We start from the raw sequence: 25,731 nt of genomic DNA on the forward strand, positions 1-25,731 counted from the left end.
CAATTGAAAAAAAGTCTCTTTTAAATACAGAAAAATAAGGTTTCGTCTTCATACATTTGCATTTATGAATAAAAAATTTGCCCAGAATCAACATTACATTAATAAAAAATTCATTTATTTTCTCATCCAACAGCATTCCAAACATAATATGCTTCCTAGCAAAAGTTGGCAGTGAATGAATCTTTGTCTCCAACCAATAAGACATATTTTCCCAAAAGGTATTTGAAAAAACACAAGAAAAAAAAAAAAAAAGATGATCAGTTGTCTCTATGTCAACTTGACAAAAAGTACAGGCATTTTCTTCAAAATTAAACCGTTGTCTTAAAAATTCCCTTGACGGGTATACCCCATTGAATATTTTAAAATGGGTTTCCTTAGCTTTAGGAGCCACTGGAAAGCTAATATACTGCGTTCGCAATTTTTTAACAGATGGTTTATCATAAGCTTGCAAAACACAGTTATTATACAGAAATGTCGGATATATTTCTGATGTATTTTTTATCCACCAGCCCATCGTGAGACTCGACGTGACGTCATAGAGACGCGGCGGAAGAAGAGTGTTTTCGCTCTAAAGAAGCGCCAGCTCTCATTGAATGAGCCAATATTTAAAGTAGCCTTCATTTTCTTTTTCATTTCTATTATCGAAAAGCTTAGTTATCCGCTGTTTGCCTTGGCGGACAACGCCTAAGCTTTTGGCTTAAGGTTACGGTTAACGGTGAGTAATCGGTGGTGCCGACACGCCACATTTTCTGCATCGCGACACCGGAGGCCGAACAGTGTTTATTTGTGATCGGTGCTTGTATTTGCTTTGGAGATTCGTTAAATGACCAGTGCGAGTAGAGCTCTTCTTTATTAAACATTCGCAACATAAATATATCAAAGTAAAATCAGACTGGTGTATTGGCGAGACTACAAAGCCCCTTTCACTTCACATTTCCCACAAAATTTTAGAGTAAACGAGCAGAACAAAGCGCATCGTGCGCGCAACTTCAGCTCTTAATACATGGACACTGGCAGTTGCATGTACATATACAGCCTAAAACGTGTTAGTTTTGAATACATTGTGCTAATATCTATAGTGTTTCCTCTGTTTTCCAAAAAAGACGTAACGTTAAGTGTCAGTCCAGCCAATTTTTGTAGTGAACAGATAACCTGTGCTAGTTAATCCACAAAAGAAAAAAAGTTGGTGCCCTAAAGTCAACCCTTGCCCCTTTTTTCAATCTTGTGTATTATTTGGAAATGCATCACAACACTGAAGTAAAGTTGGTTGCAACTTCTGGTTCACATATCGACTTTAAAAAAAAGGCCTCTAGGTTAATTTTGAGACTAAACCCTTTTCATATATGAATCTGTTTTTTAATCAACTTGCTATTTTGACACTTTTGTTCTTAGTTTGTCCATCTGGACTGTTGCTAATTGTTAGTATCAGGTGTTTATGCTGAAAAAAAGTGCAAGGTTAAAAATGAACCTCTGTTAATTCGCTACTTACGTTTTCTTTTTTCATGCAGAGTGGAGGCAGGCTGGCGCAGGTCGTAGGTTGCTCCTGGATCATGAGAGACAGTGGCAGCAGCCTGGCTCAAACACACTGGTCCAATGAGCTGACGCTGACCGCAGGGCAGGAGGGCGCTGGAGGTGGGGGTGCCATTGGAGGTGGCCATTTACTGAACCCGGCCATGGCCCAACATGCCCCGAGCCCAGCCCAATTCAAACTGGGCCGCAGAGAGGAGGACGCCAGGATATGGGGCGCAGAATATACAGTCCCTGAGGTGGAAGAAGAGGAAGAGGAGGAGGACACTGTTGAGATGGAGAGTGAAGAGGATCTGGTGGACAAGAAAGCTGAGGGTGGTTTCCAGTGTAATGATAAAGGTGACAACGAGAAGTGGGGCTCGCCAGAGTACCCACAGCTAGTGGAAATGGATGTCAGCGTTACAGGTGACTTTACCCACTGCTTGGCCCAGACTAGGCCCAGTCCGCTCAAAGAGAGAAAGCTATCCCGGTTGCGGTTTCGGGGGCAAAGGTGTGTAAGCATTCGCAACCGTTTGGCCCAGCACTGGAGAGCTTGGCGCCAACGAGCCAAATGGGCAGGAACTATGGGATACAGGAGAGTACGCAGATTACACAGACGACGGCTCTTTGGCAGTCGACCTTTCCAGAGACTGCCTGGCAGTTCATTGTTAAATGGAGACCCAGAAAGAAGTTCTGGGACAGCAGAGGAGAGGGGAGCTGATTTATCTGGTGTGTATAACATTTGTATTATCATTTTTTGAAAGAATTAATATAATTCATTGTTTTTGCATAATTATGATACCTGACTAATTAAAAAAAAAATTTATTTAGTTTAAACTGTATAATGTGAATATATTGTGTTTGGAGTAGTTAACTAGCCTTGTCCAACATTTAAGCAACAACATTCGTGTCCGATGTAGACACAGCGTTGATGTTAAATATCATTTAAAATATTTCTACTTGTGCTGGTAAAGATGCATTAATATTTCAAATAATTAAAATTATATTTATTCATTTAGCATTTTTATAAAGCGACTTACAAATGAGAAATACAAGCAATTAATCTAAAGGAGGTTATAAGACAAGAGTTGCTAGCAAAAACAAGACGAAGTTTCAAACATTGTCCAGAATAGTACAAGCTAGAAGGCTGCGGGATATAATAAATAGTGAGAGAGATAAAACAGGATGCATTTAAGTGCTCACATTAAAGATGAGTTTTCAGTTGTTTCTTGAATATTGTCAGGGACTCAAGTCACCCAACTGAAGAAGATGATTCCAGCAGCAAAGAACTGCAAACAAAAACGTTCTGGAAAGGGGTTTTTGTGCCTCCCCTAGTGAAAAAACCTACACCAAAATGTATTTAAAATACATTTATTTCATACTAAGTATACTACAAAACCATTAACATATTTACTGACATATCGCTTGAGACTTACTGATATAAACATTATAATTCAACTTTATTTGGAGTACGTCTTTATTGCACAATGCACATTTCTTAATATTAAGCCTAAAATGTGTTTTAATATCACTAGTAAGGATAGTATGATCTCTGTATAATATCAGTCTTTCAATGCAAGATATTTAAAGTGTACCTAAAGTATACTTGCAATAGTTCCACTTTAGCACTATTTCCAGATAACTAAATGACTTGTTCCAATTTAGCAGACTTTAAGTATACAAATTTAGTATACTAAAAGTAGAGTTGCAGGGTATTTATATTAAGTACATACATATATTCATAGTATACTTCAAATAAATGTATTTTAAACGCATTTTAGTATATTTCTTTTTCACTAGGGTCTCTGTGATGTACCATGAGGCACATTGAAAGGATGAAATTGCATATTATTGTAATACTGAGGTCCTGCAAGAAACTGGGAAAGACTGGGACAGCATTCCTGGTTGTGACTAAAGTGCACTGACTTGTACATATGTTCCTTTAGCTTTCTTCTGTGCGTCGTCTTTACTTCTTTACGCTTTGATTTCGTAGACTCCTGTAGCACAAATGGGGTTCTGAAAGGAAGGGGTGGTATCCATGGAGCAACCATGGGGGACAGGGAGGGACGGGCCTCCCCTGCTAATGTCCAGTCTCAGAGGGAAAAGTCCTCCCCACAGAATCAGCTTAGCAGTGAACACATTTCTTGTGTACAAGGTACAATATCCTTTTTCCCAAATTTGGAAAATGAACATGTGCTATATATTATTTAATATTATATTATCGTCCTATGGTTGTTACTCTCTCACTCCTCCTCCTCTTCTTCAGGTATTCTGGATGAGTTTCTCCAGCAGTTTGGCAGTTTGATTCCCATCCACGTAGATGAGGTGGTGAAGAAGCTTCAGGAGATCTTCAACGAGAGTTTCTCAAGTCCTCACAGGTCAGAGGTGGCTCATACCAGTCACAAGGCTTATTAAATCTTGATATTTAAAATGGCAAACAGATAAAAGACTTGACTGTGAAGTCTCAGCTTTATGTATTATTTTAATGTGTGCCTGTTTACAGGAAGGTAATGGTGCAACATTTAATGCAGTCCTACCAGCGCATGTCTGGAAGTGCAGTGATGCGTGGGTTTCGAGTAAATTACAAACGTCATGTCCTCACCATGGATGATCTGAGCACACTCTATGGCCAGAACTGGCTCAACGATCAGGTGGGCCTCTTGCTTAACAACTGCATTAACGATAACAATACAATTCTGAACCAACTCAAGTTACATGTACACAAATAAAGCCTAGTTGAATTAGGATTGGTTTTCTTTTAAAACATACATTTTTATTAGTAAATAAGTTACGTAAATAAATTAGAATATTTATTTAAAAAAAAATTTGTTTAAAGTCTCTTATGCATTTAAAAACAGAAATATTGTGAAATATTATTGTAACTTAAAGTGTCACACTATCCTTCAGAAATCATTCTAATATGCTGATTTGATGCTAAGTAAACATTTTTGAAAACAGTTGTGCTGCTTAATATTTTTGTGGAAACTATAAGATATTTTTTCAGGATTCTTTGATGATTTGAAAGTTTGAAAGAACAGCATTTGTTTGAAATAGAAATCGTATGTAAGATTATAAATGTCTTTACGGTCACTTTTGATCAATTTAATGGATCCTTGCTGAATAAATATAATAATTTCTAGTAGAATTCCTGACTGACCCCAAACCTTTGAATGGTAATATATGTACAGCTGGCTAATGAGAAATCCAAAAAACAATCTAGGCTTATGTCAAAGGTGCTTGATGTGTTTCAACCGGTTTTGAGAGTGACACGCTTGACTTTAGAGAGGAATATATGTACGGGTCATGTTGTGTACAAGACAAAATATGGAGTTTCCGATTCATCAAAATTACCTGTTTTGAATCCACTGGAAATTTTGTGTGGAACCTTTTTGGGACATTTAAGAACAATATTTCTTTGTGGTTTATTAAATTTAACATGTAACTAATAATTTTGTAACTACTATGGCACCGACCTTTGCTTGAGTTTGCCAGAGTTTGTATAGAGAAGATATTTGATGAATGGGGGGCCCTTGTTCTGGGATTGTGCTGAGTTAGCTCTCTCTTACATCTGTCACCCAGGTCATGAACATGTATGGGGATTTGGTCATGGACGCTGCCCCTGAAAAGGTAGGCTAAACGCGCACATATACACACTCCTTTACACACGGAATTTGACTCATGACAAAGCCATAATATGAACTTGTGTTTCAAAGAGTTAAATGATTACAAAAACAGTATGTGAATTAGGTTTTTCCTCTTTTTTTTTTTTCTTTTTTTTTTACTTGCAGGTCCACTTTTTCAACAGCTTCTTTTATGACAAACTTCGGACGAAAGGTTACGACGGGGTCAAACGGTGGACAAAAAATGTCAGTACTGGATGGAGAAAGATTTTGTGTCTGTCTTTCACAGCTCTTTTATTAATACCTGCCATTGTTGGACTGTAAAGTTAAGCAGATAAATTGGTAATAGATAATTCACCATTATTACTTGCATCATGAAGTTAATATAGTTATCCACCTATTTTTAACATAAAAGCAGACTGGGCGATATTTAACTTGAATGTGCACGGCTTCCAGTTATTTTAGCTTGACCAAAAGCAATGCTGCTTAATGTTGCAAACTGTTACTTATCATATTATTTCAATTTACTCATAAACACCAGTTTGTAGTGCAAATAGTTTTTCCGTTTACTGCACTGTTACTCTAGTTATTTACGTATAGCAGCTAATGAATTGGAAGTCTTGCTCATTCACAGGAAGTAGCTTATTTCCATATAATTATTGTAGAACTACATGTTTTTATTTCACTGTTAAATCTGCTCCTTAGGTTGATATTTTCCAGAAGAAGTTCTTACTGATCCCTATTCACCTGGAAGTGCACTGGTCATTAGTGTGTGTCAATGTCCCTCAGCGTAGAATCGCATACTTCGATTCCCAGAGGACCCTCAACCGTCGATGCCCCAAAGTAGGTTCTGATGATGCTATTTTCATGATTACATTTCTTATACCAATACTTATCGTGTCCACTAAAAGTTTTGGTTTTTACAGCACATTGCCAAATACCTGCAAGCAGAGGCAATCAAGAGAGAACAGAAGGAGTTTTACACGGGGTGGAAAGGCTTTTTCAAAATGGTAGGGTGAAAGGTGAATTGTATATGTGTGTGTGTGTCTGATAGTAAAAGTATGAGAGAAATAAGGAATAAAAGAGATTGGAAAGGCCATTTTGTGTATGTTTTGTTGACTCTTCTGTCTTTGGAATGTTCTAGAATGTGGCGAGGCAGAACAATGACAGTGATTGTGGAGCTTTTGTCCTTCAGGTTAGCGTTTTTTTTTCTTTCTCATTAGTTATTTTAACACTTGACTTTGTACATAGCGCTGGTGCTGAAAGTATATAATAATCTTCATTGGTGTCTTTTACTCACTTGTTCACTCTTCTTATCGTTGTACTCCAGTACTGTAAGTGCCTGGCCCTGGAACAGCCTTTCAGCTTTGGTCAGCAGGATATGCCCAAGCTACGGAGACAAATGTACAAAGAACTGTGTCACTGTAAACTGTCTCTGTGAGACCGTGGAAGAGCAAGGGAGATCCATGACATCTTACACTATTAAATAAGCTCCAGGTCCAGACAGCATTTAGGCGGGAGACGTGCAAACGTTTTAACCCTCTTTTTGTTCAATGACTTTGTATTTTGACTTGGTGAAGGCCATACTCTGTTTGGCCCAGTTGTTCGTTTGTTTGGATCAAAACGCAAGAGGAGTTGTTTTTTTAGAAATGGGAGGAGGAGTTGACCTCAGAGAACTGTTCATTAGGTGCCGCCATTTTGTTGGCAATTTTATTTTTCATGTTCTTGATGTCAGTAACTTGTATGCTAAAAGGTAATACCATTGACTGGTGAGGGAGGACACTTGCAGACATTTTAAAAATGTAATGCAATATTCATATACTGAGTCGATATGGACCACGACACTATATGAGGATTTTTGTTTGTTAAATATTGTTTGTCTGTTATGTATCTGTGCGATTTGAGATGCAAACTTATGGAGATGAAAAAAGAGCAGCTGTAAATTAAACTGTTTTATATCTTTTGAGATGCATAAGTTGTTGTAAGATGTACTAATAAAAACGTAAGAAAATAACTGAGCGTCATCAGTTTGTGTGTTAGTTATGTTACATTATTGTGGCAGGCTATTGTAGTTAAGCAACCTTTTAATGATGATAATTATTTGAAGGTTTTTCTAAATACTGCAATGTGGTTATAAATACAGCAGTTAACTATAAATAGGTCTACTGTTAGTTTATGGGACAGGTTAACCAAAACTATATTTCCGTTTTGGGATCTACAACTGTGCTTATTAAATAGGCAGCTTTACTCTAAGCTGCATTCACAATACAATACACAATTTAAAATAAAATAAAAAAAGTGGCAAAGAATAATAAAACAAAAAAAGAGAGCTTCAAAAAGATGCTTCACTTAAACATTAGAGATTTAATTAAATATTTCAATGCTTCTCAAATGTACAAAAACAATATCAGCCTAGTTATTATTGTTATTTAAAGGTCGGAAAGATTAAACAAAAAATCTGGATTATGAGGATTAAGTGTACGAACCTTTACCTATTATGAAATTTAGATCATAAAACGTTAAAAAATTCAAGACCTTTGTTTTGTATGATATTTTATATGGCAACTTAACATTGCTAAATACGCTGAAGCTAAAACTGCGTCACAGTAGGCCAAGCGAATGATATTTTAAGGTTTAGCTTTAGTCCAATTACATTTAAGAAAGAGCAGAACTGACGTTTCATGGACCGCCCACCCGAACCGTATCTGACACCAAAGGGCGGCTACCATTGTTGAGTGACGTCTGGTCTAGCCAATGAGAATATGCGAAGGGCGGACCATATTCTGACTGATGGTCGAATGCAGCAATCACAATTTTAGGAAGAAAACCGTGTTAAACTATATAAAACATTTTCTCGGTGTGCTCGCCCTTTGTGATAATGTCGGCAGAATATGAAGGGAGGTAGGACAGCTGGAATTTAAACGATCTTAATATATTTGTTTATAAATCGGAGATCTTATGCGTACGTGTTGTCAGTCGCCATAGGCATTCCGCTTCTAGATGTTGTTGGAAGTAGCTTGTGGTTCGTGATCTTGAATGTCGCAAACGAGTTGTAAAAACCCACTGGCGTTAGCATATGAGCTCTTAGCAGCCAGGCCTGCTGGAGGATGTTGACGTAGAACGATCTTTACTGCTCAGCAGCTCAAAATTAAGGTTTAGATCGCGAATGATGTGTTGTTGTTGTTGTTGTTTTATTAATATTAATTTAATGCAGTCAATGATCATCTCGATTCCTCAGTTAGTCTGCTTGATTTAGCTCGCACTGACTGCTCGACACATAACCATCTATTTATGGCCCTGAAGTGAAGCATGTTTTTCCTCCATTCATTCATTTGCACATAGATCAAACTGATTTTCTCTGGCAAAATATATTTTCTAAACTGTAACAGTTACATGGAAGTTCAGTGTAGTGGTGATTCCCCATATTATACTGCTTTAAAATGTGGATTCATTTTGTGTTCTTAAATGCTTGACATATAATCATATAGTGTGTGTGTGTGTGTGTGTATATATATATATATATATATACACACACACACATACATGCATTGAGAGATCAATAAAGTATCTATCTGTCCTTCATGAATAACTGAATGTTGCTAATGTGACATTTCTTTGCAGACCTAGAGACAATGGCCCCGAGGGCATGGAGCCAGATGGAATCATTGAAGTGAGTTCATAACTATTTTTTTACATTTAACTATTATATATATATATATACACACATACATACGTACATACATATATCCCTGCATGTCTCTCTTGGCACAGCTTTAGGAAGCGGGTTGGCAGTGTGCTGTCAGTTGTTTTGACTGTCTTGTTCTCACTGTGGGGGTCAGCGATTTCCTTTTTTTCTTTTTCTTTTTTTCTTTTTTGAACAACTGCCAACCTGTTATCCTTTATGCATAATGCAATGAGTGACAAATAGCATTTTTTTTTTTTTTCATAGTGAGATGGAGTAAAGATAAGCTCGCCTGTGGTCTTTTGTATCTTAATATTCATCTAATTACTTTCCCCCGTAACTGCAGAGTAACTGGCATGAGATCGTGGACAGCTTTGATGACATGAACCTGCGTGAGACTCTGCTCAGGGGAATCTATGCTTATGGTTTTGAGAAGCCCTCTGCCATCCAGCAAAGGGCTATCCTCCCTTGCATCAAGGGTAATGTATCTTTAAGAATATTCTAAAGATGTAATGCAATTGATGTTTATTGGAGCAGTCCATATCATTGGATATCCATATCGTTGTTGTTTGTTTCCACGCTAGGATATGATGTCATTGCGCAGGCCCAGTCAGGAACAGGCAAGACCGCCACCTTTGCCATCTCCATCCTGCAGCAGATTGATGTAGAGCTGAAAGGATCTCAGGCCTTGGTCCTGGCACCCACCCGTGAACTGGCTCAGCAGGTTAGCGCTGTCTCTGTGTTCACTGCTTTTGCTTCACTTGCTGCAGAACCACAATGTCAACGGTGCAGCTGAACTAAACTGAGTTCGTTTGATGACTTTTTTTTGTCAGAAATGGGCACTATTTTTAAAGCTAGTTTTTTTGTCACTTGCATATGAACTTAAACTGAATCCATGTTAATTGTCTAGAAAGATGATCATTTTGTTAATGTTGGGGAATGTTAATTTTAAAAGCAACTTGTTACATTGCATTTTTAGGAGAAGTTCATAATCGTGTTACATTTTGTTACTTTTTATGGGAAGTTCAATTCACATTTATTTGTATAGCGCTTTTCACAATACATATCGTTGCAAAGCAGCTTTACAGAAAAATGCACGTTTCTACATCAACATTTAGAGTGCAGTTAGCTAACATCATGCATTCATAAAGCAGTTATTACAAGTTGTGATCATAATGATTACAATATATAGAATATTTGGCAGTGGTGCATGATGATTCAGAATGGCTGTCATCTGAAGTCCTTGCAGGAGTTGGCGTCATCTCTTCACAGGTGTTGGGACATCTGAAGTCTTCATAAGAGGCTGGATCCAAACTGGAGCTGAAGTACTCTCTAGTTACCTCGGGATGGGCATTTCTGAGACAGAAAAGTAAATGGAAAATAATTAGCATAGCTGCTGTTCATAACATTTCAAGCAAAAGATAATCATGTGCATTTCATCTGATACAACTGGAGTACAAGGTTTTGAGGTGCATTATGTGAATGTATGGCCAAAGAGATGCATCTTTAATCTATATTTAAACTGGGAGAGTGTCTGAGCCTCAAACATTATCAAGAAGGCTATTCCAGAGTTCAGGAGCCAAATGTGAAAACGCTCTCCCTCCTTGAGTGGACTTTGATATCCAAAGTATTACCAAAAGTCCAGAGTTTTGTGACCTTAAAGACCGTGATGGATTGTAGGGCGATAGAAGATTGGTTAAATACACAGGAGCTAAACCTTATAGCCTTCTTAGGTCAGTAGCAATACTTTGATACAAAACCTAATAGGTAACTAGTGTAGAGATGATAAAATTGGGGTTATACGATAATATTTTCTTGACCACTCTAGCAGGGGATGCAAGACCGCCTAGTAATGTATTATAGTAATCCAGTCTAGATGAATGCATGAACTAGCTTTTCTACATCAGAAACCGATAACATGTTAGCACTGTAGTGACGTTTCTGAGGTGGGAGGCTGTTTTTGTAACATCTGAAATATGATTATCAAAAGTCGCTGTCTTAAGGCAAATTGTATTCTGAGAGATTGTGTACAGGTTTTTGGTCTAATAAGTAATACCTCAGTCTTATCCAAATTTAAAGGACAAGTTCGGTATTTTACACTTAAAGCCCTGTTTACAGATCGTTTCTGATGAAATAGAACGGTTAAGATTAAAATTTGGACACATGCTGCTGTCCCGAGAATTTTAGGTTTCTTTCGCTTCCCCCCCCACCTACACAATGGCAGCCTATGGGCACTGGAACAATCCTTCATAAATGCATTAAACTTTCGTTTACAAAGACGTGAAACTCACAGAGTGGTCAGGGGTGTTCACTTATATGCTCACACAAAAATCGCTGCAAAAGATGCTTTCCAACAGGTTTTATCGTAGTTTTTGTCCAAATCCATTGACTTGTATTAGATGAGCTGTGAGGTACGGTATTACTCCACCGCTTCTTCTTCTGCGTATTCAATTAAATGCCAGTGGTTTGCTTGCAATTGGCAAAGGTGCATTATCGCCACCAACTGGGCTGGAGTGTCTATTATTCAAGCTCTCAACGGAAGAATCTACGGGTGTGAGACGTTTTGGAAAAATAGATCCACAGTTTTACAACGAATGGTAAAACACCTGTTGGAAAGCATCTTTTGTAGCGAATTTTTTTTTTTTTTTTTTTTTGTGAGCATATCAGTGAACACCCCTGACCACTCGGTGAGTTTCACGTCTTTGTAAACGAAAGTTTAATGCGTTTTATGAAGGATTGTTCCAGTGCCCATAGGCTGCCATTGTGTAGGTGGGGGGGAAAGCGAAAGAAACCTAAAATTCTCGGGACAGCAGCATGTGTTTTCATCAGAAACGATCTGTAAACAGGGCTTTAAGTGTAAAATACCGAACTTGTCCTTTAATAGAAGAATATTACTGGTCATACAATATTTTATATCTTTTACACACACTGTCAACTTGGATAATTTAGAGATTTCATCTGGTCGTGATGAAATCTATAACTGAGTATCATCAGCATAACAGTGGAAACTAATTCCATGTTTTCTAATAATATTACCAAGCATTTATATTGAAAATAGCAGAGGGCCTAACACAGATCCATGCGGCACTCCATAATTTGCTGCCGTTAACTTGGATAATTCCCTGTTTAAATAAACAAAATGGTAACGGTCAAATGCGTACAATATAATCCACCCTAATGCCTGTCCTTGAATACCGGAGTAATTTTGTAGTTGATCTAAGAGTATTTTATTATCTATAGTGTCAAATGCAGCATTAAGATCAAACAAAACTAGCTTTGAGATGCAGCTAAAAACAAGTCATTTGTAATTTTAACAAGCGTAGTTTCTGTGCCATGATGTCTGTGCTATGGCCTGAATCCTTTTTTGTTTTTGCAGGAAGGAGCACAATTGAGCGGATAACTTTTTCTAGTATTTTGGACATAAATGGAAAATTTAAAAAGGATCTTCATTTGGATCTAGTTGTGGTTTCTTATTTAGAGGCTTAATATCTGTCAGATTGAAGGGTCTTGGGACATGACCTAGAGATAGAGAAGAGCTAATAATATTGAGAAGAGGCTCTTTTATTTCAGTAGTTTAGTGGGAATTGGATTTAATAAACAATAAGTTTATTTAGCTCTTCCTGTCCTTTAGATGTAAAGCACTGAGGGACAATAATTGAGGCTGAATCATAAAACGCTGTCAAAGGTTGTACATTTACATTGTATTTCGGATGCTTTTGATTTCCTCAGTGAAGAAAATCATGAAGTCATTACAACTACACTGTGATGAAATATGATGTGTGTTTGTTAATCTAGCCACTGTACTAAAGAAACTCCTTGGATCGTTTTGATTATTTTCTGTGTTTGCGGAGATGCTCAGCCCTGGCAGCTATTAGATCCTTTTTATAGCGGGACATACTGTCTTTCCATGTGATTCTAAAGACCTCTAAATGAGTTTTTCCATTCGCGCTCTAGGTTACGAGTTTCTCTCTTGAGGGCTTGAGTAATACTGTTGTACCATGGTGCAGTCATTTTCTCTCTTAACCTTTTTTTAATCTGATGGCTGCAACTGTTTCTAATGTAGTAGAGAAGATTTTGCCCATACTTCTAGTCATTTCATCAAGTTCATTTATGTTTATGGGAACACTGAGCAGTTGAGACAGGTTATTTGTGAATGAATCTTTAGCGGTTGAGATAATTCTATTATAATAATTGTTCTACCTGGTTGATAACACAGAGCGATATGATAAATATCAGCAGTACGCAGTATGCAAGTTACTATTCATGGGATTTAAGAATCAATATTGGTTCTTCAAAATGAAAATTTCTTCAAATTGAGGAATCTATATTTTAACTCAGCCCTTTAAATCGGCATTTACATGTGATGGCAAATGTGCTTCTGGTCCACAACTCATCTACGCAAGTACAGGCAAATGTTTTGCTCCAGGTTACTTCACACTTGATTTTTCTCTGTCTTTACAGATCCAGAAAGTGATTCTGGCTCTTGGAGACTACATGGGTGCAACATGCCACGCCTGTATTGGTGGGACCAACGTGCGCAATGAGGTCCAAAAGCTGCAGGCAGAGGCACCGCATATTGTAGTAGGAACCCCTGGTCGTGTCTACGACATGCTCAATCGAAAGTTCCTCTGTGAGATCTATTGCTGAAGATTTAATTATATTTTATTGCATAATATTATTGTTTTGCCATTTACACTTTCTTTTGTTTACTTCTCTTCTAGCTTCTAAGTACATAAAAATGTTTGTGCTGGATGAAGCAGATGAGATGCTGAGTCGTGGATTCAAGGACCAGATCTACGAGATTTTCCAAAAACTCAATACCAGCACACAGGTTAGGATATGAAATCGACCATGTTTCCTGTATGTGCTGTTACCAGGTTGAATATGTCCATGTGTTATTGCATTAGTGTATATGAGAATATGCTTTTGCCAAAGCATAATGCAGTTACGGCAACAGGTTGAGAACAAACGCAAATAGTGTTGCTGCTTGTTCAGTCAGCTCTGTTTCCCACCACTATTCCATTATGACTGGTAACAACACCTTTTTAGGAGACCTAGCTTTAAAGGTCATACATGTTTGTTTATAAATGTGATCGATCATGTTGATCTGCCATCTGTCCTCTAGGTGGTGCTGCTGTCAGCCACCATGCCAGCGGAGGTGCTGGATGTCACTACCAAGTTTATGCGAGAACCAGTGCGCATCCTGGTGAAGAAAGAGGAGCTCACCCTTGAGGGTATTCGTCAGTTCTACATCAACGTTGAAAAAGAGGTACAGATCTTGGGTCACTTTTATGCAAAGCAACAACAGCAGAAATTCATGAATTGCATACATGAACGCACAATAATTTATCAGGGCTTTTTTAAAAGGATGTTTTGTGTGCTTATATGCATTGATTTTTACCAGTGGCTGTTAATAGGTCATTCTGTTTTTGTCAGGAATGGAAGCTGGACACCCTGTGTGATCTCTACGAGACTCTGACCATCACTCAGGCGGTGATCTTCATTAACACACGCCGAAAAGTAGACTGGCTCACGGAGAAGATGCATGCCAGGGACTTTACTGTCTCAGCTCTGGTAAATACCGAAAGTGCCACACCGCAGCTATAAAGAGGAACAATATTGTTGAATCACTTTCATTTTTGTAATCTATTTTTAATATAGAAAAAGTCAGCCAATTAAAATCATTCCTACTTTAGAGTGTGAGCTGCAATTGTTCACAGAACATAACTGTATTGTGCGATTAGAATAAACATAACGTTATTACGAACTGTGGACGCTAATACAGTTATTACAGTTATGTGCCTTAACATATCCGCCACTACCTAGATCTAAGTGTGTAGCTCTCAGTATGTATAACAGATAATTCTAGCAGAGCGTGAGCATCTAGTATTTTCACATATGTCAGACTTTCAACAATTGTCTTTTCTTCCATGAGGGGTGGATCTTAAATATTTAATTATATTATCTTTACATCAGGCCAACTCAGTCTATCTTGTGCACCTGAAAGGGACAGAATATCTTTGTACAAGATTCTCACATACAATTGCTAAAGTAGTGTCATTGTTGACCTGTAATTTAAATTAGCATTAAGGTTAGAAATAAAGCATTAGGGTCCGATTATTAATAATAATAATAATAATAGTAGTATTACAATTATTTTTAAATATGTTAGCATTCATTCTGTACACAGATGGTCTGATAGTTTCTCATATACAGAATGTTCTTTCTTTGCAAGCATAACGAATGCATAAATAAACTAAATGTACATGTTTGGTTTGTAGTAAAGGCATTGTGTGTTATCTTTGTCAGCATGGAGACATGGAGCAGAAGGACCGAGACCTGATTATGAGGGAGTTTCGCTCTGGTTCTAGCCGTGTCCTTATTACCACCGATCTGCTGGTTAGCAAACACATCAATGCATTGATCTTGCTTCATTTGTTCTCATAATGGAATGGATTCTATTCAAAAATAGTTCAGTTAGCAGATGAGGTCACCAGACTTCCCTGACCCCATTGCACCCTCTAGTGCTTTGGAGTAATAATAGTATCTGGTATAAAAATAGTGTGTTCTGCTATGGATGGGTCATTCTGTCCTTCCCCATAGCTTTATCAAACCACACACGCACAACTATATATATATATATATAAATATAAATTGAAGAACAATGTAAATAAAAAGTAATATACTTTTGTATGCTTGAGTTAACTTTAATTTTCTTGCATGTCTTTCTCATTCATAGGCCAGGGGTATTGATGTCCAGCAGGTGTCTTTGGTGATCAACTATGACTTGCCAACCAACCGTGAGAATTACATTCATAGGTTTGTGTTTTGTTCATGATTGTAACATTGAATTTGACTTAAGCCGATGAATTGTCTCCACTGCCATTTGATTATTATAACCATCTTGTTTTTTTTTTTTTTTGTGATACTCTCAGGATTGGTAGAGGCGGCCGTTTTGGCAGGAAAGGTGTGGCTATCAACATGGTGACAGAGGATGACAAGCGTACTCTGCGGGACATCGAGACCTTCTACAACACTACCGTAGAAGAGATGCCCATGAATGTGGCTGACTTGATCTAGAGATTTATTTGACCTGATCTAGATACATCCCCCCTCTCTCTATCCCCACAATCACTCTCGCTTTTTCAAGTTTAAGCACTTCTAAATGGAGTAGGGGACGTGCAACTCCCTGCTCTTCCACATTTGCAAATTAGTCATTTTATTTTGCCCAAAACTGAACAAATTTTATAAATCTCAGATTCTGAATATACATCTATTTATCTCCATCAACTCTCATAATAAACATTGAAAAATATGGGCTCAGCCATCTTCTCTTACGGAGAAGAGCAGCATGTTCTGTCACTCTGCTTTCAATTAGTCATCCTGATCTCTTCTTTTTTTTCTTTTCTTTTTTTAAGCTGGGAATCATCATTGACGTGCATTGATGTTTTTTTTTAAAAGCACATGTTACTAATGTAGTAATGGGCCATGTGGTAAAAGTGTGCTTCCTTTTAAACCAACACGAAAAGCATCGGTAAGATTTGATACATTTCTTTCGGATTCAGCTACTGGGACTATAAGATCCAAGTAGTAACTGCACTTGCTTGCTGTACTGTTTGCTGTAAAACTGTGCCAGAGCTATGTAATCACCCCTGAACAGTATATGATACAAGATGTCTGAGTATTGTGGGCTTCCTGGATTTATATATTTGGAAGTCCTTACTCAGATGAATTTTGACTGAAGGTGGAATAAAAAAAAAACTGATGGAGAAAAGAAAAAAAAATATTTCAACATTATTGGATTATTTAATTTTTTTTTCTACATTTAAGTTATTTTGTAAGTGTATTTTGTTCTTCGGAGGAGGGGGGAAGTTTCAATAAAGCTACAGCATAACTCGTCAAACTCTCCTTTTTCTCCTTGTTATTAAACAGTTTGCAAGTTTGGTTATGTTCTTTGCTGTTTTTGCAGGTTCCAGTTGTTAAAATCACTCATTTCACATAGGGGTAGCAAAGTGTAATGCTTGTACATTGGAATCTGTACAAATTAAACATTATTTACAGTCTTGGTTTAACCCACTCCCTTTCTTTGTTATCAGGTATTCTATCCGATTTAAAGAACATTAATAGAAGTTCATGTTAACTTTTTCATGTTATTTTTTTAGAAAACTACAATTTGTTCATGGATTTACAGGCATTATTGCATGTCAACAATTTCCCCCAAAATTGCTCATATTTTACCTCACTAATGGTGTACATAAAAGTCAGTTGTGAGATACTGTAATGCCGGTGTTCAACACTGGAGGGAGGCTCCACACAGCAGAGAAACTTTAGTAAGCAACAACAAACGAATACGATTGCGGTATCCAAAAATGGAGGAATTGTAACTTATAAATCATGTAGTTTTAAAGTATAAGGATCAGTTAAAAAACAAAATCCAATCATCTGAGACAGGTTCTCGCCGCTAATTTGATGTAAACTACTGTTTACATTTGGTCAGTGTCAAAAAAATGTGTCGTATGTTGCTTTTAAACAGAAATGTAGCAAATGAATATGCATGAAGGCATCTGTGAAATGTTTTGTTGGAAATCAACAAAAAGTTTGGCAGTAATTATGAATTTTCAAATCAGCCATGAATCTCTTTTCCTCTCTCTCCTCTTCATCATCACCTTCGTCCCCATCGCTATTCGGTGGCACCTTACCATCCCCAACGGCCGTGTTGCAGTTTCTCGCACAGTGTAGGTGGCCTCTCTGCCTCCCCAACCCCCCTTCCGTGGCCATAGTGTTTGTGGGGCATGGTGATTTTGCAAGTGGGAGGCTCGTAAAGGCCTGGCTGGACTACCGGGCAGTGTGATGGATGGAGGGAAGGCCGCAGACTCCATTTACATGAGAACAGAAGCCGGAGAGCGGCTGAATAGAGGGGCTTTCAATCTGCTTGTCATTGAAAAAGCTTAAGAACTTTCTCCAGCGACTAACCAACCCCCCCAGCTCCTCTGCTCTCTCTCCCTCTTACTTTCTTCTTTATTCTCGACCCCCTTTTTCCCCCCCTTGCTGTCTCTCTTGCTTTTCTTCCACCACCGTCCTCCTCCCCTCCCTCTGTCCATCGCTCTTTCTTTTCTCTCGAACCCCCCCCCCCCCTCCCCTCCCTACTTCATTTTTTCCTCTCTCTTTTATCTCAGACCATCCAATCTGTCATTCTGGATCTCTGCGTCTCTCGCATGTATGATGTTTGGCTTCTTTCAGGCTTTCTCTGGACTCTCCGGCTCTCTTGCGAGGCCCCCACTTAAATTTTGATTTGATTGTCGACACAACACCAGGAGACATCAATGTGTTTCCTCTCTTTATTCTCCTGCTCTTGCTTATAATGAGACTGATCCCATACATGAGAATGACTCATGCACAATAGCTCCGGCACACTCCATATTCAGCCTCCACATAAAGTAAGGTTAATTGTATAATAAGTGTGTGACAATGACCTGCGACAATGGCTCGAGTCAATATTGACGCCGTACAGTGGGGTTTTGCAGCGTCAGGCCGTGAGCCAGTAGAAAACGGCAGCTCACGTGTCGCGCATGAGATTTTTTTACATTTCTGCTTTGGTCTGAGGTAATACCACCTGTTGCTCTTCTATGGACTTCCATCGTGTCAAAATGGGCCATAGGTTTCAGTCAATCAAACTGTCACAAAGCCAGAGAAAACATACTAATCCAATAAGAGATTCTGGTTTTACAAGACATGTTTGCATGGTTGCATGTCTGGTTGACATCAACAAGTTTCATGCCCTACTACTTAGCTTTGCACCATCACGTTCTTTTAAAATGTTTTTTACAATGGCACTTACTTATATAAACAGAACAAATCTAACAAATTAATTTCGCAAACTTATATTTTACGTTCAGGCTCCATTAGCAGAATGACTTTCGGTCCCCATTAGATTTGTTGTCAATGATTAAACGGGAGAAACTAGAACAAAGGAGAAGAGAATGGAGAACAGAAACTCCTCCTTATCCTCTTCTTGGAATGCTGAGGATCGGATGAGTTTGTTCACTCATGAAAATGTAATGCCGACTATTGCTTTAAAAGTAAACTAGTAACTTTTGTAAGTTGTTAAAATGACCCTAATGAAGTCATTTTTATAACATCTTTTTTTGGTAGGACTTATAGGAACCATTCATATGATGTGTTAGTACAAGCTAAACTCAGAGGGGGGGAGTTCATTGTCACACTTCTTACTGATGGTCAGTCGTAGTCGTAGTGTTTGGGGATGCAGGGCTCACAATAGAAGTGTGAAGTGATGCCTATAGAAACTAATGTGTATGGATGGCTGGGTGATAAGGAGTAACTACTCACACCTGCGGTCATTAGAGAAGACGACTCACTGGGGTAGAACAGCATCAGTGAAGATGGCTAAAAGAGAATGAAAATAAATATCAGTAAAGTTTTTCAACAATAAAAATAAAAGGTTCCAATGGTGATGCCATAGATGAACTACCTTTGGTTCCCCTCAAAAGCTTTAAGTAATCAGTTCTTATAATAACCTTTTTTTTTTCTTAGTGTGAAGAACATTTGAATAATCTAAAGAACCCTTTACCCCTATGAAGAACTTTTTTCTTTTCTTTTACATTATAACGGTTCCATAGATGTTAAAGGTTCTTCATAGAACCATCGATGCCAATAAAGAACCTTTATTTATCACGAACCTGAAAATGTACTTCATGTGGTAACATCTAAAACAACTCAAGTCATGAATACAATTTTATACACCAACAGAAGCAGTGCCCAATTGCAACAAGCTTTTAAAGAAATCTCTAAAATTATTAGAGTAGTAAATATTATCACTAAGGATTTTCTTAACACATCATATAAACATAGAGAGTATGTCAGAGTATGTCTTATCACATAAGATGTGATATACATAATATATATTTATATATACTATTGTGTCCTTACGTTATGAATCATAACGTTACTGTTACCATCATAACTCCCCTTATAAGAAGACATAAGATGTACAATTCCATAAATAAAAAACTTTGTCATGACAATATTCTTTCAGAATGTGATCTTTTCAAAGACAAGTATGTCTGTACTTTTTTCAATCACTTTGGTTATATTTTGTGGGGTTTGTCAGTAGGGGATAATCTTAAGCGAGACAGTGTTACTATGATTTTACAGTAAACAACTAATTATAGAGAACTGATAACAAATAAGCACATTGTAGTGTTGTGATCTTAAACACAGCTCGGCTAGTAACTGTAAGTCCCATACTTTTTTATTTACTTTTAAATAAGCTTTATAATCCAACCTATATTGAAATGATTAAATTTAGCCTACAAAAAAAGGAAACAATTTTGTGCAGTGACCAAAATAAAAATGACTGACTGTCCAAAAGTTGCCTTTTCAACAGGTAACAATAATAGAGTATAATAGATGATGTTGTTTTGGTCAGAAATTAAAAACAAGACACAAAATGGTATTCCTTGAAACTGTGGATAGATTAATAGTTCACAAAAAGTGTGGATAAATCAATTCAACTTTAATGAACTAAATGTCATTGATGTCTAATGATTTTGAGGAAGATGGCCACAAAGCGTTATATTGTAAAATCAGTTTAAAGTGTTGCAGGTGAAGACAGAAACTCTTCTCCCCAAAACTGAATCCTCCTCCTGCTCTTGGCCTCTCTACATTCACCGCACCCCTTCTTTAGTGATGCTAATGTGGAGAGAAAGAAAGCAGCTGGAGGCGGACAGTGATGAAATTCTATTATCACTCAAGCACTGAAAGAGTCGCAGGCAGGACGCACAGTGAGTTCAGCTCGGACCTGTTTCACTTTTAAGACAAACTAACGTCACTTCAGAACTTGTTGATTGTCTTTAGTCGTTTACAAACACTTCTCGCTATAGTTACAGTCAGTTCGCTCTCGTCTTTTGGACTTAGGCTACTTGTTCATGAAATAGGCGCTTAAACGTTTAGCTTCGCGGACACTGAACGTCATTTGATTTGATTTAAAGTCATTTAGCAGTTTACGGTGATACTTACGTATCACCACTAAACTCTGTGGTCAGTCATGTACAGCATGCTGGAACACGATATGAAGTCCGCCGTGCCACCGACGCACCAGAGCGCGCAGGGAATGACCCAGCTGAACGGTGGAGTGACTCACGGATCCGGCAAACCGACTGTCAACAGCCAACAACAACAGGGTGGCGATCCTATGGACAAAGTTAAGAGGCCAATGAACGCGTTTATGGTCTGGTCTCGGGGTCAGAGGCGCAAAATGGCACAGGAGAACCCCAAAATGCACAACTCTGAGATCAGCAAGCGCCTGGGCGCCGAGTGGAAGCTGCTGACGGACGCGGAGAAGCGGCCGTTTATCGACGAGGCCAAGCGGCTTCGCGCACTGCACATGAAGGAATATCCAGATTATAAATACAAACCCCGCCGTAAAACAAAACCCGTGCTGAAGAAGGACAACCCGGCTGCTAAGTATCCCCTATCAGCCGGTAACTTACTGGCGGCAGCCGCGGCTCAGGGGTCAGGTGGAAGCCCGCGGATGGACAGCTACGGCTGGGGTCACACAGGTGGCTATGCTGGCATGCAGACGGACGCTCTGGGTTACAGTCAGCAGCTTCACCGCTATGATCTGTCCGCCCTGCAGTATCCATCCGCCATGGCCACAGCACAGTCTTACATGAATAGTGCCAACTCCTACACGTAAGTTTATCATTGTTCCCAACAGGTGTTTAATGTGTGCACTTCAATAACATGCTCACTAAATCAAATAATTGTGTAGTCTTTAACACTTTTTCTTTGATTTCTCTCCAGCCCAATGTCTTACAGCAGCACTCCACAGCAGCCCAGCCCGGTCATGTCCATGGTGAAACCGGACCAGGTGTCTCACTCTCCCACCGGAGCCCACAGCCATCAGAGGGGTCCTTTACAAGGAGACCTGAGGGACATGATTAGCATGTATATCCCTGGTGGAGACACCACAGACAGTGGAGCACAGAGAGGCTATTCCAATATCCAACAGCATTACCTCACCGGTACAGCACCTCTCACTCACATCTGATCAGGAAACTGTCATTACCTTCCTGTTTCAGCTCTGCATGGAGGGCCAGCAGTGTCGGTTGTAGATGCGTGAACATTAACTTGATATGTAAAAAAGGATGAGGGTGTGTGGACACATGGTCGAACTGGATATCCCAAGGCAGCTGGACTTCTGGCCTTGTTGAAGTGCCTCAGAATATTGTGTGGAATGTGTGTCGCCCCTTTCTGTCACGTTTTTTTTAAGGTCCATGTCTGTTTTCTGCATAGCGTTCGATGATTATGTCATTGAGGCCTGGTGCACTGTTGATGGAATTGCTCATAGTAGTAACACGGCACATTTTTTTTCTGTAATCGACAGGCCGTTGTTTTTAATCAATCAGCTGACTGGTTGATTACTGCTTATTATTTGCATAGTAAACCAGCTAGTTTAATATGTCACTGACTACTGACTTTAAAGGGCTGTAATTGCTAAATAGGGAAAGAAGGGAACTGAGCACACATTCCCTCAGTCGCTGCTTGTCTTGATGATCTAAACACCTCAAAATGAATCTCCCGAGTTTTACTTTTAAGCTTTCATACCACAAGACTTTGTAACATTGTGCTGCTCTTCAATGTTTAGGTAATGCAAAAATATGAAATGCACAACGGTTTAGACATTTTTGTTAGAGTAGATACATTTATGCCCAGAGCTTCGACAGATTTTTGTTGCATTAAAAAGTGAAAATGAAATAGAGATCCTGCTTAGAGGGATTTGACTGTATTTTCTATTAAAAAAAAAGAACAATTAATTCTCAACTCATTTGAGAAATAGAACTTTGTGAATAGAAGTGTTGTGTGTATAAAAGGGAGTCAAAACGTTTTGAATAATGTTCATTAAAAACGAAAACTTTATGAGCTTGTTAAAAGACTGTTTGACTAAGAATGTATTGTGAAATGTTTTTTTTTTAAGCCCTTATAGTAAGGGTTAATAATCTTGTATGTGACTTGACAACCTTGATAGAAAAACAAAAAAAAAAAATTAATAAAGTATTTTATTATTTTTGTACACTTGTCTTTCTTTGTTGTCATTATATTCAAATATGAACACCCGACTATTTGTCTTAATTTTCAGTTTACAATGTGCACAATAATGTCATACTCAGGTAAACTGTATTTTAGCAGGCTTTAACAGACAACATAATATAAACAATAATTTTGATAGAATGTTTGTTGCAACAAACATCTTGAGAATAACTTCTCTCAAAATGATTAGGCTATAAGAATTTTCTAAACTTAACCGATTTGATGCAACAGGCCCCAGACAAGTCCAGGGCTGAAGCTGAAAGTTAGTTAAAGCATGTCACTTGTGATTAGCATTTCAACCTGTTCTTTTCCACTTGCACACATTTTACAAATTCAATTCAAACACAAGATTGTGACGTTCATAAGTACCAAATGCTGGAAAGAAAGTAGGCTAAGCCTCACGTTTGTTTAATGATAACATGGCAGGTGTTGCTCTCCTATGGCGCCACAACCTACACACTTTCACGCATTAGACGATAATGTGAGTAAGTGTAAGACAGCCCAGCCCAAACACATCGGCCTTTATTGCGAAATTACTGAAACGAGCTTTTTCCAACGAAACTCATATGGACCCACTTTATAAGGCTGCCCATTTAAATGCGACCAGACTCGTTTAATTCATCGTTAATACGATAGCGGGCTTATGGTCCAGACATTAACGCATTTAAGTCGATATGACTAATATTATAATTAGCTAAAGCGCACCAAATGAAGCAAGAAAAGAGAACAATGAGTGCAGAAGACACTGATTTTGGGAGGGCCGGGGTCTTAATTTTGGCGAGTGCTGAGGGGACATCTGACCTCCGTCACCTAACCCCGAGAAGAAAGTGGACATCGATTAAAACTGATAAAAGTTAGGAGGATCAAAACACAGAGGTCGGAAGAATATCCCTCCCTTTCTCTCGTTTTTTTCTTCTTCTTTTTTTTTTCATACTTTGCCCGCTTTTTCCAGGAGAGAAAGTGAGTGGCTGTCCGGCCCGTAATTGGCCGTTTCGGAGTCTCATTGTCCTGCGCTTTTGAGCACGCAGGTGCGCGCAGTAAAAGCGCGCGGTTCTCAGCGCCTCTTATGCTCGCCTTTGTTCTCCTTTCTCTCGCTCTCCTACCGGGCAGAAAATTAGCGTTGCATTGAGTGCCTCGTCTCCCCTCTCTCAGCAGTCCCGAGCTTAACCCGCTCGCTGCTCCCCGCTATTCTCATGGTAATGGTGCAGTCAGGACCGGCTAATCGGGGGTGGAGGGGAGGGGAGGAATGGGGGGAGATGCCAAGGAAGAGTTTTGAAAGGGGGATGGGAGTTAGAAACACTCACGCTCACGCATATGACGCCAAATATAGTCCGCCGGACCCATAAATGCTATAGCAGGAAGCTGTACAGAGAAGGAAGACGTCCATAAAGTCAATACAACTGTTTCAAATACTTTTAAAAAGCAGAATATCTATTGAAAAACATTTTTGGTTCCGATGACGTCATGCTTCTCCTTTTTTTCTTTTTTTGTCAAACTGAAAAAGTTATTCAAAAATGCAATCCATACAAAATAAGTTGGATACATATTTATTTATTTTGGATACTCTATCATGAATATGTAAATTAAAATTAAAATGTTTTTTTTTTTCTGTAAAAATATAGGTGATGTGTTCGGAGAAAATGTCTAGATAGGCCTACTGAAATTCTTTAAAAATTATGTTTATTATTTCAGTAATGCAATTTTGATTTCAAATATTTCTAACATTTAACATTTGTCTGCCAGTTTGCCAAATCAAGGTCAGTGTGGCATGACCAATATACAGGAAGCCATTTTGTTGTCACGTGACAAGGAAAAGAAAACACAAAGGACCCCTTTAAGTATTTTACGCAAGATATTTCGACCTTTTCATAAAAGTGTAGGTTTTGTTCAGGTAAAATTAAGCAACTATAAGCAAACAACTTGAAAATTCATGATATTTGTACACACAAAAAAACAAACTTTTATTAATCTTAAAAATATGAAATTATTTTTAAAATGAATGACAATCAATTATAGTGCAAAGAAACAATTTATTACATTTAGCCTACTTTTTACTTGATGGTTAAACAGACTTAATTAATGAGTAAAAAAAAAAAGATTGAATGTATTATATGTTCTATATTGTGAAGATCAGTACTAGTATGTCAATAGGGAAAGGGTGGGAGATACATTAAGCCATGTAGAATATCATCCAATCGTGTAAGATTTGTTTTGATATTAACATCTTATTTTCAGAATTAATCAGTTGGCAAACTCCAAAACTGAGTGAGCATTGTGCTTGTGTTTGTGTGTGTGTGTGTGTGTGTGTGTGTGCGCGTGTGCATGTGTGTGGGGGTTCATTTGAAGGGGGAGCCAGATTTTCTTGTTGAAAGCATAAAATCTCCTAGCAACAAACAGAGGCTTCCACAGGTTGTTCCCAAAGCAACAGCAATCCCCCAAACTAACCCCAAAACTCAACCCCACACCCACCAGAGAGAGAGAGAGAGAGAGAGAGAGAGAGAGAGAGAGAGAGAGGAAGGAGCAGACTCCACAATTTTAGTTGAACATTGAAATGCCCATGGACTCACTCAAACAATTTGAAAAACTTTTCATGAACATTACACTATTAATTTATCCAATAATATAATCGATAATATCTTAATTTAATCATGGTTTAAATATACGCTGGCAGTCAAAAGTTAGGAATAATTTTTCTAATGTTTTTGAAAGAGGTCTCTTATGCTCGCCATGGCTGCATGTATTTAGAAAAAATACAGACAGTAATATTGTGAATTATTATTTCAATTTGAAATAACTGTTTTATATTTGAACATT

General features: G+C 38.2%; 3 protein-coding genes across 3 annotated transcripts; all 3 read left to right on the forward strand.

Annotated features, from left to right (window-relative positions):
* Positions 1–467: 467 nt before the first annotated feature.
* senp3a (SUMO specific peptidase 3a) lies at positions 468–7,149 on the forward strand. The gene is made up of 11 exons (XM_084415314.1): positions 468–715; positions 1,509–2,235; positions 3,500–3,661; positions 3,773–3,884; positions 4,010–4,157; positions 5,086–5,133; positions 5,295–5,372; positions 5,832–5,969; positions 6,053–6,136; positions 6,271–6,321; positions 6,457–7,149. Exons 2-11 carry the CDS (start codon positions 1,551–1,553, stop codon positions 6,565–6,567), a joined length of 1,617 nt encoding a protein of 538 aa, XP_084271440.1. The 5' UTR covers positions 468–715; positions 1,509–1,550; the 3' UTR covers positions 6,568–7,149.
* Positions 7,150–7,869: 720 nt separating this feature from the next.
* Positions 7,870–16,871, forward strand: eif4a1b (eukaryotic translation initiation factor 4A1B). The gene is made up of 11 exons (XM_084415315.1): positions 7,870–8,027; positions 8,748–8,796; positions 9,155–9,287; positions 9,393–9,532; positions 13,270–13,438; positions 13,530–13,639; positions 13,934–14,077; positions 14,245–14,382; positions 15,118–15,207; positions 15,548–15,627; positions 15,744–16,871. The coding sequence occupies exons 1-11, from the start codon at positions 8,005–8,007 to the stop codon at positions 15,886–15,888; spliced, it is 1,221 nt and encodes a 406-aa protein (XP_084271441.1). The 5' UTR covers positions 7,870–8,004; the 3' UTR covers positions 15,889–16,871.
* A 3,642-nt stretch (positions 16,872–20,513) lies between these two features.
* sox19a (SRY-box transcription factor 19a) lies at positions 20,514–22,855 on the forward strand. The gene is made up of 2 exons (XM_084415470.1): positions 20,514–21,519; positions 21,631–22,855. The coding sequence occupies exons 1-2, from the start codon at positions 20,873–20,875 to the stop codon at positions 21,875–21,877; spliced, it is 894 nt and encodes a 297-aa protein (XP_084271596.1). The 5' UTR covers positions 20,514–20,872; the 3' UTR covers positions 21,878–22,855.
* Positions 22,856–25,731: the final 2,876 nt, after the last annotated feature.

This window comes from Rutilus rutilus (assembly GCF_951802725.1).
Source record: "Rutilus rutilus genome assembly, chromosome: 7".
NCBI classification, from domain to species: Eukaryota; Metazoa; Chordata; class Actinopteri; order Cypriniformes; family Leuciscidae; genus Rutilus; species Rutilus rutilus.